At 49.4% G+C, this 13511-nt stretch overlaps 1 protein-coding gene across 3 annotated transcripts in view; it reads left to right on the forward strand.

The window, feature by feature from the left end:
• The window catches only part of MSH3 (mutS homolog 3), a 2607526-nt gene that overhangs the window by 1872691 nt on the left and 721324 nt on the right, over positions 1-13511 (forward strand). For all 3 annotated transcript variants that reach the window (XM_085632401.1, XM_085632403.1, XM_085632402.1), the window contains one exon: positions 2856-2970. In XM_085632401.1, coding sequence (XP_085488527.1) covers positions 2856-2970 — 115 coding nt within the window. The remainder of the gene's footprint in view (positions 1-2855; positions 2971-13511) is intronic.

Here is a 13511-nt window from a genome sequence, read left to right on the forward strand (position 1 = left end):
CCTGGGGGTTAGACCAGGGGATGTGAGGCACAAGGGTGAGTGACTGCACTGCTCTCAGTGCGCATGATGCTTTGGCCAGCCGTCTTAGGACGGCCAAACCATGCACACTGAAGCTCTCTCCAACCGAGCTGCGGTGCAGGGTTGGAGAGAGCAAGCACAGGCTCCCAGTATAACTGGGAGTGTAAATCGTAGGCACTCAGGCCAATCTAGAGGCTGTTTTCATGCATGAAAGCAGAGCCAGGATTGGCCGCAGTGGAGTCTGGGAGCCTGTGCCTTAAGTGAAGAGGAGTGCTATGCAGCAGGTAAGTGTTTTTTCTTTGTCTTGCCATCTGTCAGTCCCTCCCCCCCACCCCCCCCCCCTCACCATCACCATTCTATCAAGACACTGGCCGCAGGGGCGGCTCTAGGCTCATGGTGGCCCTGTGCAGGGAGCGTAGGTAGGGGGCCCCGGAAGAGGGGGTCCGGGCGGGGCGGAAGCCGTAGGCCACCAAATCCCTGCCTGGGGCCGCCACGAATATGTATTGTATCCGATTCCTCGTGGCCAGGCGGCCCCTGGGGTTTGGCGGCCCTGTGCAGGTGCACAGCTTGCACATGCCTAAGGCCGTCCCTGCCGGCCGCTACTGGCTACTGCGCAACCAGAGTAATCCTACATCTTTACAAAGCATTCGCCACAGCATGCATAATTACAAACTTTAGGGAAAATAAATACCGTTTTGCCTGTGAAATCAATCCCTTGTAAAGTTTGCATCAGTGTTCCAGCGTTCGAACGATGGTTGAATAGGGCACCCAGTTATTGAATTTGTATTACACTTCTATGAACTGTAGGATAAATTTGTAAATTTTACCAACACTTACTGACAAACCATCAGTCCAGTACTGATATGTGCACTGTCTTCGGTCTCCTTTTCTACCACTTGAGCCTTATTCAGAAACATCTGTGATTCCCATGGCCCAGTGGCATCCTCATCAGCTCCTCTTTAATTCCCTAAATATTTTATCCTCAGAAATCCCACACTTCAGAAATCGGAGAAACGAAGAAGGAATCATTCCAACCTCCTCAAAAGAGATATTTTAACTGCAGTTTTGGAGAAAGTCTTTCTTGGCTCTGTATTGGCCAGTAAGATCGACCCATCAACAACTGCCCCAGTCTGTTGAATCTCCACACACCTGACGAGGGAAGATAGTTCCGCCTGGTTCTAAATTACCCAGGTACGTCTTCGAGCACAGCCCATAGCAAGCCCCTTCTTTGTCGCTCCATCCTACCCACTCAGAACAACTAGGGCCCTTCTTGTCCAACTTTTATCAGGTCAGAGAGGGAACCCTGCACTGATCGCTGCTTTAATCCTTAACACTGACCCTCATTTCTCCTCGAGATCAGCAGCAGCCATGGCCTTGTCTTCGGTGTCTATGCTCGTGATGCACAGGTTTACCTATGGCCCAGTAGCCAAAAAGACTAATGCAAGGGCTTGGAAAAATGCCTTATTTCTGTCAACACATTGATTGCCACGAGACCCTGTAAATCAATGAGTCTAAAACGGAACTGCTGATTTCGAACTCCAAAACCCTTCTCACTGCCCTGTTTGCTCGATTCTTTTAAGAATCCTTCTCATGCCAAGCTGCAAATCCACACGTGTGGTGTGAGGGCCCACCCTTGACTCCGCCAGGACAGGAGGAGGACAGAGGGCATCAGTGGGCAATGTATCCCATCCTTTTCACTCACCTTCCTGATGCCTAATCCCTTTCATTAAGAAGAAAAAAAGAATAGCCTCCCAAACCGCAGTGCCCCTAGTGGCGAAGGTAGCAATCAGTGCAGCGCTACACCCTGCAGTCACTCGCTTCTAAGTCACTACGAGCCATAGTTCTGCAGATTCCTAACGTAGCAATTTTAGGTGGACGGAAAGTGGGTGCTATTTATGCACCTGTATGAATGCGTACATGCAAACACTCCAGTGTGCCGGTTCCCCTTCTGTGGTGTGGGCTAGAGTGTTGCAGCTGCACTGATGGCCGGAAAAGAATGGACTCAGCCATGCCTGTCGCGAACATTGCGATGCCTGCTGCTTCAGGGTCTGATGCCCAGGGGCCTAGTGCGCACTTTACAAAACATGACAAATAAATTACTTAAAACGGAAAGTGCCCCTCTCCCGAGTATCAGCCCTAAAGCTCAGAGGGTGCCTTCTTTAGTGTCTCCATGAAATGTAATTTACTCAAAACAGGTGAATAATGTAAACGTTTCCGTAATTGTACCGCAAGTTCACCAGTTTTTACTCAATCAATATTTCAACGAGAAGCAATGTGAAATATGGTAAAATAAATGTGCTTCATGTGGACGATGGGACTCTCGTGAGAAGAGTCAAACTTGAGGCCCTAATACTCACTTTTGATAACTACTATGGGGCAGATTTACAAGCCCCTTACGCCACTTTTGCGTCACTTTTCCCATGTTAAAAGTGACGCAAATGTGGCGCAAGGGGCTTGTAAATCTGCCCCTATGTTTTTAAGGTAATTTATAGTGCGTTGGTTTCAGCTTCAAGGAGCACGGTAGTACTTTGCATTTGTATTGCAGCAAGCGCATCTCCTACATGAACTACTCTTCATGGAATCTGTAAAGCTGGATTACAGAAACACGGATGTGGTAGATCAGGCTGTGAGAACATGCATTTGGAAAAAGTATTAGACAGCTCATTCCATATTGTTGATGTCAACCATTTGCACTGCAACGTCTATTGTGGATGTACTATTAAATACGTATTTATTATCCCCGTAAGGTACTGAATTATGGATAAATGCAAAGTAGAATTGAGTACTTTCACCTTGCTTAAAATCAACATTAATTATTTGTCTCATCTTTTGTGCAGGCCAATCGTGCAAGAACATGGGAGAGAAATACTGATCAAGAATGGCAGGCATCCTGTGATTGACATGTTACTGGGAGAGCAAAAGCAGTATGTTCCTAACAGCACCAATCTAATGGTAAGCACCATGCTGTACCCCTTTTTATCAAATCCATGCTCTTACTCTGCACACATGGGTAAGCCATCCTGCGTCTGCTACCTTCTCACAAAGGTGACGCACTATTCCAAAACGCAGACTATAAGTTTTGCGTTGACATCCACACTCATACACTGTTGTGTGGATTTGAGTGCTACGTTGGAGAGCATAAAACATTTGTTTTGTGTTTGTCCTCTGTGGTTAGATCATTAGATCTGATCACACACACCGGTTTCAACTACCAATATATCACCAAGGTAAACCTATACACGAAAGTATTGGTTTATTACCCATAACTCCATGACAATAGGCATTCGGTATTTTGGAGTCTACGCAAGTGAAATTGATATTCAAACATTGATATTGATACTATGTAATGGTGGGCTGCTGGTACTGCAAGAAATTTGGAATTTGTTAGGCCATATGTGTAAGACAACCTAACATGCTCAATGTTTAGGAAATGTGAGTTATTATTGTGCAGTCAATATTATTTGTAGGTTAATTTCCTTGACCTCAATGCTGTGTTGAATGTACTGTGTGACAGTTTTCTTTTGTGAAACCATTAGCATTTGAGATCTTAAAGTATTTTCTGAAAAATCTCCGGGTTGTGCAATGGCAATACTTCAGAATCTTATATCGTGTCATTAGGAGCGTGGCTTCATTCAGAACGTATGCTTCTTTTGCATCACATATTCTAATCTTCCTCTCAGACATCATTTGACATTTTCAATCCTTATTCCCATAGTATATGTCCATACTTGTCATGCAATGCTTCTATTAACATACGATTCAAAATAGACATTAGAAGCCTTCCCTCTCCCCAATTCACTAATTTACATGCATGGTGCAGGTATTGTCCTCCTATGATTCTTCAACACTAAGTTGAGAAAGTTGTGTGTATTACTATTTTTTACATTATAGTCATCCACGCTCCACTCTTTGTCGCAAAAACAGCCAGAATGTACAGCTCATAGAAGTGAACTCAAACTTCAGTGAGACAATTATGTGCTTTTAGAATTAAATTGTTTTCATTGCACATCACCTTAAAATGCAGCCTAACGGCCACAGAATTTCTACCACTCAATTCTAACTGAGATGGACTAAACATGGAAACCTCAATAAGAATACCATGATCATTTGGAGCTGCCTGCTACAAGGAAGTATCTCTATTGTTATAACCCTGCAACCTCCAAAGGGTGAGAAAGTGAGACAGGGCAAGCAGAGAGACAACACTGTAGTGTCGTTGGGGGTGCCTAAGCTCATGAGCGCTAGGCGCTAGGTAGCGCTTGCTCACGGTCTACCCTGACAATGAGACACAGGGACAGCGGTGTATGTTTCTTGGTCCGCCGCTGCAGCCGTTCTGGCGTACTTGCGTGCGTGCCCGACTTATATTACACATGCACACGTGACCTGATGCGTACGCCCCAGCGTATCGCGTCAGTGTCACGACATCACATTCCTCCCCAACACACAAAAAAAAACAAAAAACCTTTCCAAAACGTTCCTAGTCAAGAGAGGGTCCTCACAACTATGACTACGCTTTATGTGCTCCCACATCTGTGGTGCAATTAAATCAAAACAGTCTTACGTGAGGTAGTCCTTAAGGCGACAGGAGGGCTCTGGATTGCTCCGGATTGCTCCGGAGGTTGTACCTTGACGCTCCCCGGGTCGGTGAGTCACCTGGGCTGCCACCCACTCGTTCGCTGGTAGCACTGCTTTCACGATATGGTGAAACATCGCCTCCACCCGGACGGGGCGCCTCTTGTTGTGTGATTGACCTCGGAACGTCTGTCTCACTGGACCGTGGGGTGGCCCAACCCATCACATTGTCATTGGCCCCATCAGGCTCCACCAAGTTCTCCGCACCCCCGGGGCTGTCGCAGGGAGCCTCCTGACTCGTGCTCCCAGTTTCGTGGAACGGCTTGACCTTTTTGAAGTATGACACGTTCCGGGTGATTCTCTCCCCCCTCCGAGTGGCAGTGACGCAGGTACCTTTGACGGCTTCCACTGTCCAGAGTTCCTTCTCAAACCTTAATCGGAACTTGCTTCCGAGCGTTCTGTTCTTGATGAGCACCACGTCACCAGTGACAGTGTCCGGGACTGCCGCTCTCCGTCGGGTATCGGCATGGGCATGCGCTCTCCGGCGTCAGGTATCAATAACACTGTCATCCGGGGCTTCAGGTCGCCTCTCCGGGTGATGTGGTATTGTGTCCATAACCACTCTTCCCATCAGCAGGTGTGCCGGAGCAGCTCCCGTGGTGGAGTGAGGCGTCTGGCGGTAGCTTCGAAGGAAAGTGAAGATGGCCAGCTCCACCGACTAACTCTTGTCGTGAGCTATGCGGATAACTTTATTGAGGGTCCTCATGAACCGTTCCGCTTCCCTGTTCGCTTGAGGCCAGCGGGGCGTGATTCGCCGATGACGGATGCCCAAAGTTTGCAGATAACGTGGCAAACTCCTGGCTTTGGAAAGGGGACCCATTGTCTATCCTGACCTCTCTCACTAGTCCATGGGTGGCCATGATTTTTTCTAGCTTGGGAATCACTTCACTGGCGCTGAGTGCCGACAGTAATTCCACCTCCGGATATTTCGAGTGATCGTCAATTGCCACTAGGGTGTGGCGCCCATCCGGCAGGCTGCCAAAATCAATACTTATTTGGGACCACGGACTTCGCGGCTGAGGCTCCATGACGATGGGAGCTGGCCTGGGTGCTTCACCAGTAACTTGACATGGGTGGCAGGCACGAACAGTAGCTTCTGCGAGGTCATCCATAAGTGGGAACCAGACTTTGGTGCGCAGTCTCGACTTGGTCTTTACAATGCCTTGATGGCCTACATGGGCTAAGTCTACCATTCTCTGAGTCAGCGATGTCGGGATTACAAGCCTATGCCCCCTCAGCAGGCACCCAGTGTTATCCTCCGTCAGCTCATCCCTTACATAGTATAAGCTGTCCATTATCCGTTGCGCCATGGGCGTCAGGTTTCGCCACTCTTCCTTTGCTCTTTTCCAGTTGTTGTTCTGGACGGCGTGCTTGGCCCTCTGCAGACACTCGTCCTGGCTGGTGGCTTGTTGGAGGCTGGCCATGGAAACAGGTATGGGACAAGAGCGAGCAGTGACGCATCTCACGTATTCCTCGGTATCCGCGGCTTCTTCCATCTCTAGGGGAGTGGCCTTCCGAGGATGGCGGGAGAGGTAATCCGCCGGGTTCCGTGCCCCAAGTTGGTATTCAATCTTGCAATTGTAGTTTTGCAATTGAAGCATCCACTTCCCAATTCTTGGTGGAGGTTTTGTGGAGGTACCCGAGAACAGTGAGACCAAGGGCTTGTGGTCTGTTGCTACCACAAACGGTTTTCCATACACGTATAGATGAAAATGGTGACAGCCCCAGTGAATTGCAATGGCCTCTTTTTCTATCTGGGAGTACCTTTGCTCCGTCTCTGTGAGCGACCGGCTTGCGAACGCCACTGGAGACCATTCATCCTGAGGCGTCTTCCGTTGGAGGAGAACAGCGCCCAGTCCTACCGGACCAGCATCCACAGCGATCAAGGTGAGCTTGGCAGGGTCAAAGAACGCGAGTGTCATCGCATCTGAGAGCGCCTCCTTGATCTTGTCGAAGGCCCGGGCTTGCTCGCTGCCCCACGTCCACGGAGTGGACTCTTTTGTCAGTTCTCTCAGGGGGACTGTCAGATTGGCCAAGTCCTGTATGAATCTTCCACAGTAATTGACCATACCTAGGAAGCTTCGAACCTCGGTAATGTTTGTGGGAGCGGTCGCCTCTTTGATGTCCTTCACTTTCTCAGGATCGGGGTTTACTCCCTCTGCAGAGAAAGTGTACCCAAAGAATTGTAGCTTGTTACACAGGAACTCACATTTTTCTCGATGTAACGTGAGGCCGGCCTCTCGAATCCGCCGCAGTACTTGAAGCAGTCGTTCATTGTATTCTTGGACTGTCTTCGCATGGACCATAATGTCATCACTGACATTGATCGCCCCCGGGATCCCAGCAATGAGCTCCTGTATTACGTTTTGAAATACCTCGGCGGCACTTGACACACCGAAGCTTAATCGTGTGTATCGCCTGAGTCCTACATGTGTCGAAAAGGTTGTAATATTTCGGGAAGCTTCGTCTAGTACCAGCTGGTGGTACCCTGATCGAAGATCCAATTTCGAGAACCATCTGGTGCCTGCCATCTCTCCAATGAGATCGTCGATGGTGGGGGTAATGTGGCGCTCCCTCTTAATTGCGACGTTGGGGAGTCGCATATCAACACATATCCTGACGGCGCCTGGTTGTTTAGGCTTCCTCGCCACCACTATGGGAGACACCCACGGGGTGGGTCCTGACACTTTCTCGATTATTCCAGCCGCTTCAAGTTTCTTCAGCTCTTCCTCCACCAACGGCCTGAGGTGGAACGCTATCCGCCAGTGTCGTAAGGCTACCGGCTGGACCGTGGGGTCTATGTGGAGGTGGATTTCCTTTCTGCGAAACTTGCCTATCCCTTGGAACACCTCGTCAAACTCTTCCAGGATGTGGTGCATGGATTCTTGGTGCACCCCGAATGCGAAAGTCACTACTCCTAGGTCCTCCGCTTCCCGGCATCCCAAGAGCATGCCCTGGCCATTCTCCGTGACGTAGATGTTTGACGTGATCGACCGGGTCCTGTGAGAGATGACTATCTTGAAACGTCCTCGCACTTTCAGCGGTGCCTCTTGACCATATGCAAATACGGCTATTGTCGACGGGTGTAGCACTGGCTTCGGATGCATAGTGCTGTACAGTGTGGCGGCCATGATGTTGATACTGGCTCCGGTATCCACAACCGCGGTGACCTCTTGCGACCCTACCCGGACGTTGCACTGTGGAAGACGTCGTGCTTTGCGCGTCGCGGTGCCTATCATGTGGATTTTGTGCACCACTCTTTCCTCTTCATCATCGTCATCCATGTTCGCTGGTCGTCGGCTCTCTTTCGTCAACAGCGTTTACCGCCGGGCGGGGTTTGCGGTACCCTTTCGACCGACATACCTTTTCGAAGTGATTGAACCGACCGCACCCCGAGCACCTCTTCCCTCGTGCCAGACACTCCGCCGCGGCATGTGGTAGGCCCCCGCAGTACCCGCATGACTTTGGTTGTTCCGGAGCGGTGGCTCCCGCCCCTTTCTTGCCCCATTTCTGCTTGGGCCTTGCCGCCACCACGTTGACTAGTTCAACCTTCACTGGCACTTGAAGAGCGGCTTCCATGTGTGCAGCGCGCGCTTTCGACAGTTCTTTGGTCCGACCCATTGTTAGTATTTTCGCCAATGGTTTGCCTGATTCCTCTAGTATCCGCTCTCGCAGCTTGGCTGAAGCGCACCCCTGGATTATGTGCCCTCTTATTTCTTCCATTTCATCTCGGAAACCACATGTAGTTGCTAAGTTCTTGAGGCGGGCGTGGAACTTATCCAGCGACTCCTCTGGGAGTTGGCACGCTTGTCGTAATATGAACCGCTCGTAGTCGCGGTTCGCCATCGGTTCAAAATGTTCATTTAACGCGGCTATCAGCGTGGTGTGAGTTTTGGGGGTATTTTCTGCGAGCGTCTTGACAATATTGTGAATGTCCTTACCCCCTAGGTGGATGATCATTGCTCGTTTTTGGTCTCTATGGACTTTGGTGGCCTCAAAGAATATACATAGCCTGTCCTCTCAATCTTTCCATCTGGCCGCCACTGCTGACGGTGACCCCTCCACCGTGAATGGTTCGATTGGTGGTATGTTTGTCATGGCGTGCGCGTGTTGCCTCCGCTAGGCGAGACCTGATGGTGGCGTGGGCGTGTTTCTCCCTGTGGCACTCCCTCCCTGGGACGGCAGATGAGGTGTTGTAGAGGGGTGGCAGAGAACTCCCCCTCCCTTCTCTTCCTGCAGCGTAGTCCCCCCGGGGCTTCAGGCACTTAGGAGCTGGTACGCACGGGCCTCTCGGCTGGGCAGGTGCTCGTCTCTCACCCCACGAGCCTCCAGGGATCAGGGCAGCATAAGCGAGGCGCGGTGCATGTGGCAGCAAACCCCAGTCAGTGAGCGCATGGGACGCGCCGATGCGCAGCCGGGCCCAGACCACGTGGCGTGCGCAGGCAGCCCCACCTCCGCGCATGTGGGCGCGCTCAGGGCACGAAGCGCCGACGAGTCCTCGCTCCTCACCAGGGTCGCGACGGAGGCGATCGACGCTGCGCAGGGGCACGAGCACCGCGAGGTAAGGGACACTCGCGGCCACCACTCCCACACACAGCACGTCGGCGAGGGCACGCCCACCCTCGTCGCCAGTTTATGTAGTGTCGTTGGGGGTGCCTAAGCTCCTGAGCGCAAGGCGCTAGGTAGCGCTTGCTCACGGTCTACCCTGACAATGAGACACAGGGACAGCAGTGTATGTTTCTTGGTCCGCCGCCGCAGCCGTTCTGGCGTACGTGCGTGCCCGACTTTTATTACACATATTGTAAAATAAGGGGGGCACCCAATATTCCAAACGCATCTGGGTGAAAGAACTAACAAAGAACAAAATGATGCGACGGAACAGATCAAAAAGATATTTCTTTCACAACATGAAGGATACCATAAATTACTCCTTCACAAAAAATTACTTGTATGTTGAAATAAATCCTCCATTGGTTATATCATTGTTCGGACACAGTTTCGCTTGATAAATCTCTTTTTATCCACATATCAAGACGATTCCAAATATTCATCTCATACAAAATTGAATAAGTAACAATCCATTGTTCAAAAAAACATACAAAACAAAGGACATTTAGTCAATTCCTTATACCCCTACAAAAAATATCTATATAATGGATGCAACCATTATCATCATAAGCATTCCATATTATTAGAGTCGCCCCATGGGACAGTACTGGGGAGAGGAAAACGGTTTTGCCCCCCAATATAATTTATTGGTACTGTCTATATCTCAATTCGATCAGAAGTTTGAGTTCTTCCGGGGCTCTTAATACAAAACAATAGTCGACGCGTTTCAGCCCAACTTGCTTGGGGGCCTCATCAGGACTAGGGTATATAAGGATATATATCCTGGCACAATATCAAAATCCGCAGTAATTTCAAAGGTTTCTTTGAAGAGCATCCGATTATCTGTGACGAGAACTATGATCAATTGGACATACGCAGCCACAGTCAGTACACTGTGTGCAGGGCCAATGTCTTCTGTCATCGTGTGATAGTCCATTCATCTATAAAAATCTTGCATCCTATGTAGACTCTCGCTGGAAATGAAATAGGTGTGCTGTCTCTCACTGGAGCTCTCCGTGCGGTTCCCGATTGGAACTTTTATTACACATGCACACGTGACCTGATGCGTACGCCCCAGCGTATCGCGTCAGTGTCACGACATCACACAACACCACGTTAGAGCACAAGTAAACGACCAACCCAAACCAAATCTTCCCCTAGATTGAACTCATCATTTTGAACCTTCCTCAAATAGTATTCACCATTCAACCCAAAAGCACCCACTTTAAAAAACTAAAACAACTTTACTATCTGCAGCAATTCACCCTACATCAAGGCACAGCTTTTCCAGAAAGGACGTAGCTGAATTCTCCTGTGTTAAGGCCTATTACATTTGCACGCTGAATGAAAAGCTACCAAAGTTGTAAGCTCCACTGAGTCATACCTTTCTTGACATTCATCAGGGCCGCCTTGCTTGCCTAGGTGCTGGCACTAATAGCCAGGTGAGAACAATAGCCTTGTTTCACCTATTATATCGCTTTCTGTGTGCTGGTTGTACGGGCTGGTCTCTTAGGTCATGTGAATGCCCCACCTCCAGTTCCTATCTCCCTCTATCTCCAGTTCTTCCTGCAACTCCAGCGCCACTTCTATTTCTTGCTGGCAGACTATAGACCTCCCGGGTCCCTGCAGAATCACCCCCCTGCTCATCCTGCTCTAGTAGCACTTTCGGTATCCAATCATGCATGTCATTCACGGAAATCTCGGATTTGCCCCTCCTCTTTTGTTTTCCAGTACTTTTATTGTTGCATCAAGTTTAAACATGGTTTTAGTCGGGCTGTAAAGAAGGACGATAGTTCTCATAAATCAGCAGCAGTTCTGGAGGCCATGACCACCAAAGCTTGAATTCTGCTCTCAGCTCTCCATGTTTCTTGTTCCATGTTGAGCATCTGATCACTGAGACCCTCTAGCTTTTTTCTACTTCTTTTTACTGCATCTTCTGTGGATCTCAGCTTTTCCCCCAGATCTGACCTCATTGTTGAAATTAAATAAAGTATCAACTACTCTCCTTATGATAGGCCTTAATTATCTTCAGCAGACTTTGGCTGCATCATACCTTCCTAGCTGGTGGGCATCGTAGTGCGTAAAAGTGTGCCTTTAACTTCCTGATCGCAGACATGAATCATCTACTTAGGTAAGAACAGGCTCCATAGTATTGCTCCCTTTTTGTAGAGGGACTCCTGGAGAAATAGCATTCAGTATGATCAAGTCCCTCTTAATGTGAGTACAACTCCTCAGGGTCACCATATGAACAGACTGTTGAGGGGGGAGTGGTGCAGTCTATGAGGCTCCCGGCTCAGACTGCAGAGGAAGCTTTCTTTCCTCCTGTCCTCAACGCCCTCCCCCAGGCATGTAAAGACTTTGTTGTGGTCATGAACAACTTCAGAGCTCACTTTAACCTGTGCTCACATTGTCCTCTGGCTAGACAGGAAATAGATCACCCCCCCACCCACCACAGCGACTTCGACCCACTCACTTCTAGGGGGTGTCTCACCCACACTTGGTTTCCCCCACCAGAAGCTCCTTCTGTGATCGAGTGCATTCCTCCTCCTGTACACTGGAGAGAAGTGATGCCTCTCAGAATCTCCATCAGCAAAGCCGAAATGAGAAACTGCACAGGCATATCATCTTCACTACTGCAGGCATCTGCTTTGGGGCCTCAAACATGCCCTGGGCCATTACATTAAAAAAAAGATGGGGCCTCAAATGGGAACTTGAGGAAGCAGGAGTCATCGTGGTACCTGGCAGCTGATTCTGTGCCTTTGGAATAGCATTTTAAATCACAATGGATGGTTTCAGTTCCTATAGGTGGAGGGGGATACAGCCAATAATTATGTGCTGTAACAAGAAGAGGGGTAGTCTCCTGGGATAGGTGAGTGTGCAAAGAAAGAGGAAGGTACTCCTTAGTTTGGTACGTAGTGCCCTCACACACCCTTTCGAGTGTATAGCATCATCATCGGGCAAGGTTGCTCCTCGTGGGGGTGGCGCTGCAGTCCCTCACGGGCCCCTAGGGGCTCTCTAGCGGAGATCTTTTAGGAGTTGCCACAGTGGTGAGTGCGGGTATGTGGGAAGGAAGTGTTAGTGAGTGTGAGTTAAAATGGGTCAGGAGGCCCTGACAACTTTATTCGTAGGACCCCTGATCCAAAATAAAAGTCCACGGGGATGGAGATGCACGTTTGTGCCGTTACGAGAGAGGAAACAAGACCAAATAAGTTCCCACTTCTCTCAACCCGTGTAGTGTGTGATAAAGTGCAGTTTTTAAAAGGGGGTCGACATGTTTCGCGCTACAGTTTGGTCCCTAAAGGATCCTAAAGCGCTTCATCAGGACCAGGTGGAGAAAAGAAACCGGGAATCAGGAAAAAACACCCTGTATTCCTTAGATAAACCTAGTTAAGGTATATGACAATAATAGTCTCAGGACCCGTTTTTATACTAATGTCCTTGTTCACAGCCCTCCTACCCGTCCAGCGGTACTGCCGGTAGTCATGCTACCGGCAGTACCGCTGGACGGGTAGGTTTCCGGTTCCGTGAGGCTGTATCGTGACCTCACGCCGTGGTACATCCGACGGAGCCCTTCTCCGACCTTGGGAGGGCTGTGAACAAGGACATTAGTATAAAAACGGGTCCTGAGACTATTATTGTCATATACCTTAACTAGGTTTATCTAAGGAATACAGGGTGTTTTTTCCTGATTCCCGGTTTCTTTTCTCCACCTGGTCCTGATGAAGCGCTTTAGGATCCTTTAGGGACCAATCTGTAGCGCGAAACATGTCGACCCCAAGACTTATTTGGTCTTGTTTCCCCTCTCGTAACGGCACAAACGTGCATCTCCATCCCCGTGGACTTTTATTTTGGATCAGGGGTCCTACGAATAAAGTTGTCAGGGCCTCCTGACCCATTTTACTCACACTCACTAACACTTCCTTCCCACATACCCGCACTCACCACTGTGGCAACTCCTAAAAGATCTCCGCTAGAGAGCCCCTAGGGGCCCGTGAGGGACTGCAGCGCCACCCCCACGAGGAGCAACCTTGCCCGATGATGATGCTATACACTCGAAAGGGTGTGTGAGGGCACTACGTACCAAACTAAGGAGTACCTTCCTCTTTCTTTGCACACTCACCTATCCCAGGAGACTACCCCTCTTCTTGTTACAGCACATAATTATTGGCTGTATCCCCCTCCACCTATAGGAACTGAAACCATCCATTGTGATTTAAAGTACTGATTTTGGGAGCATTGGTTCAGGACCTTTCTCT

This window comes from Triturus cristatus, chromosome 2_1 (genome assembly GCF_964204655.1).
Source record: "Triturus cristatus chromosome 2_1, aTriCri1.1, whole genome shotgun sequence".
NCBI lineage: Eukaryota > Metazoa > Chordata > Amphibia > Caudata > Salamandridae > Triturus > Triturus cristatus.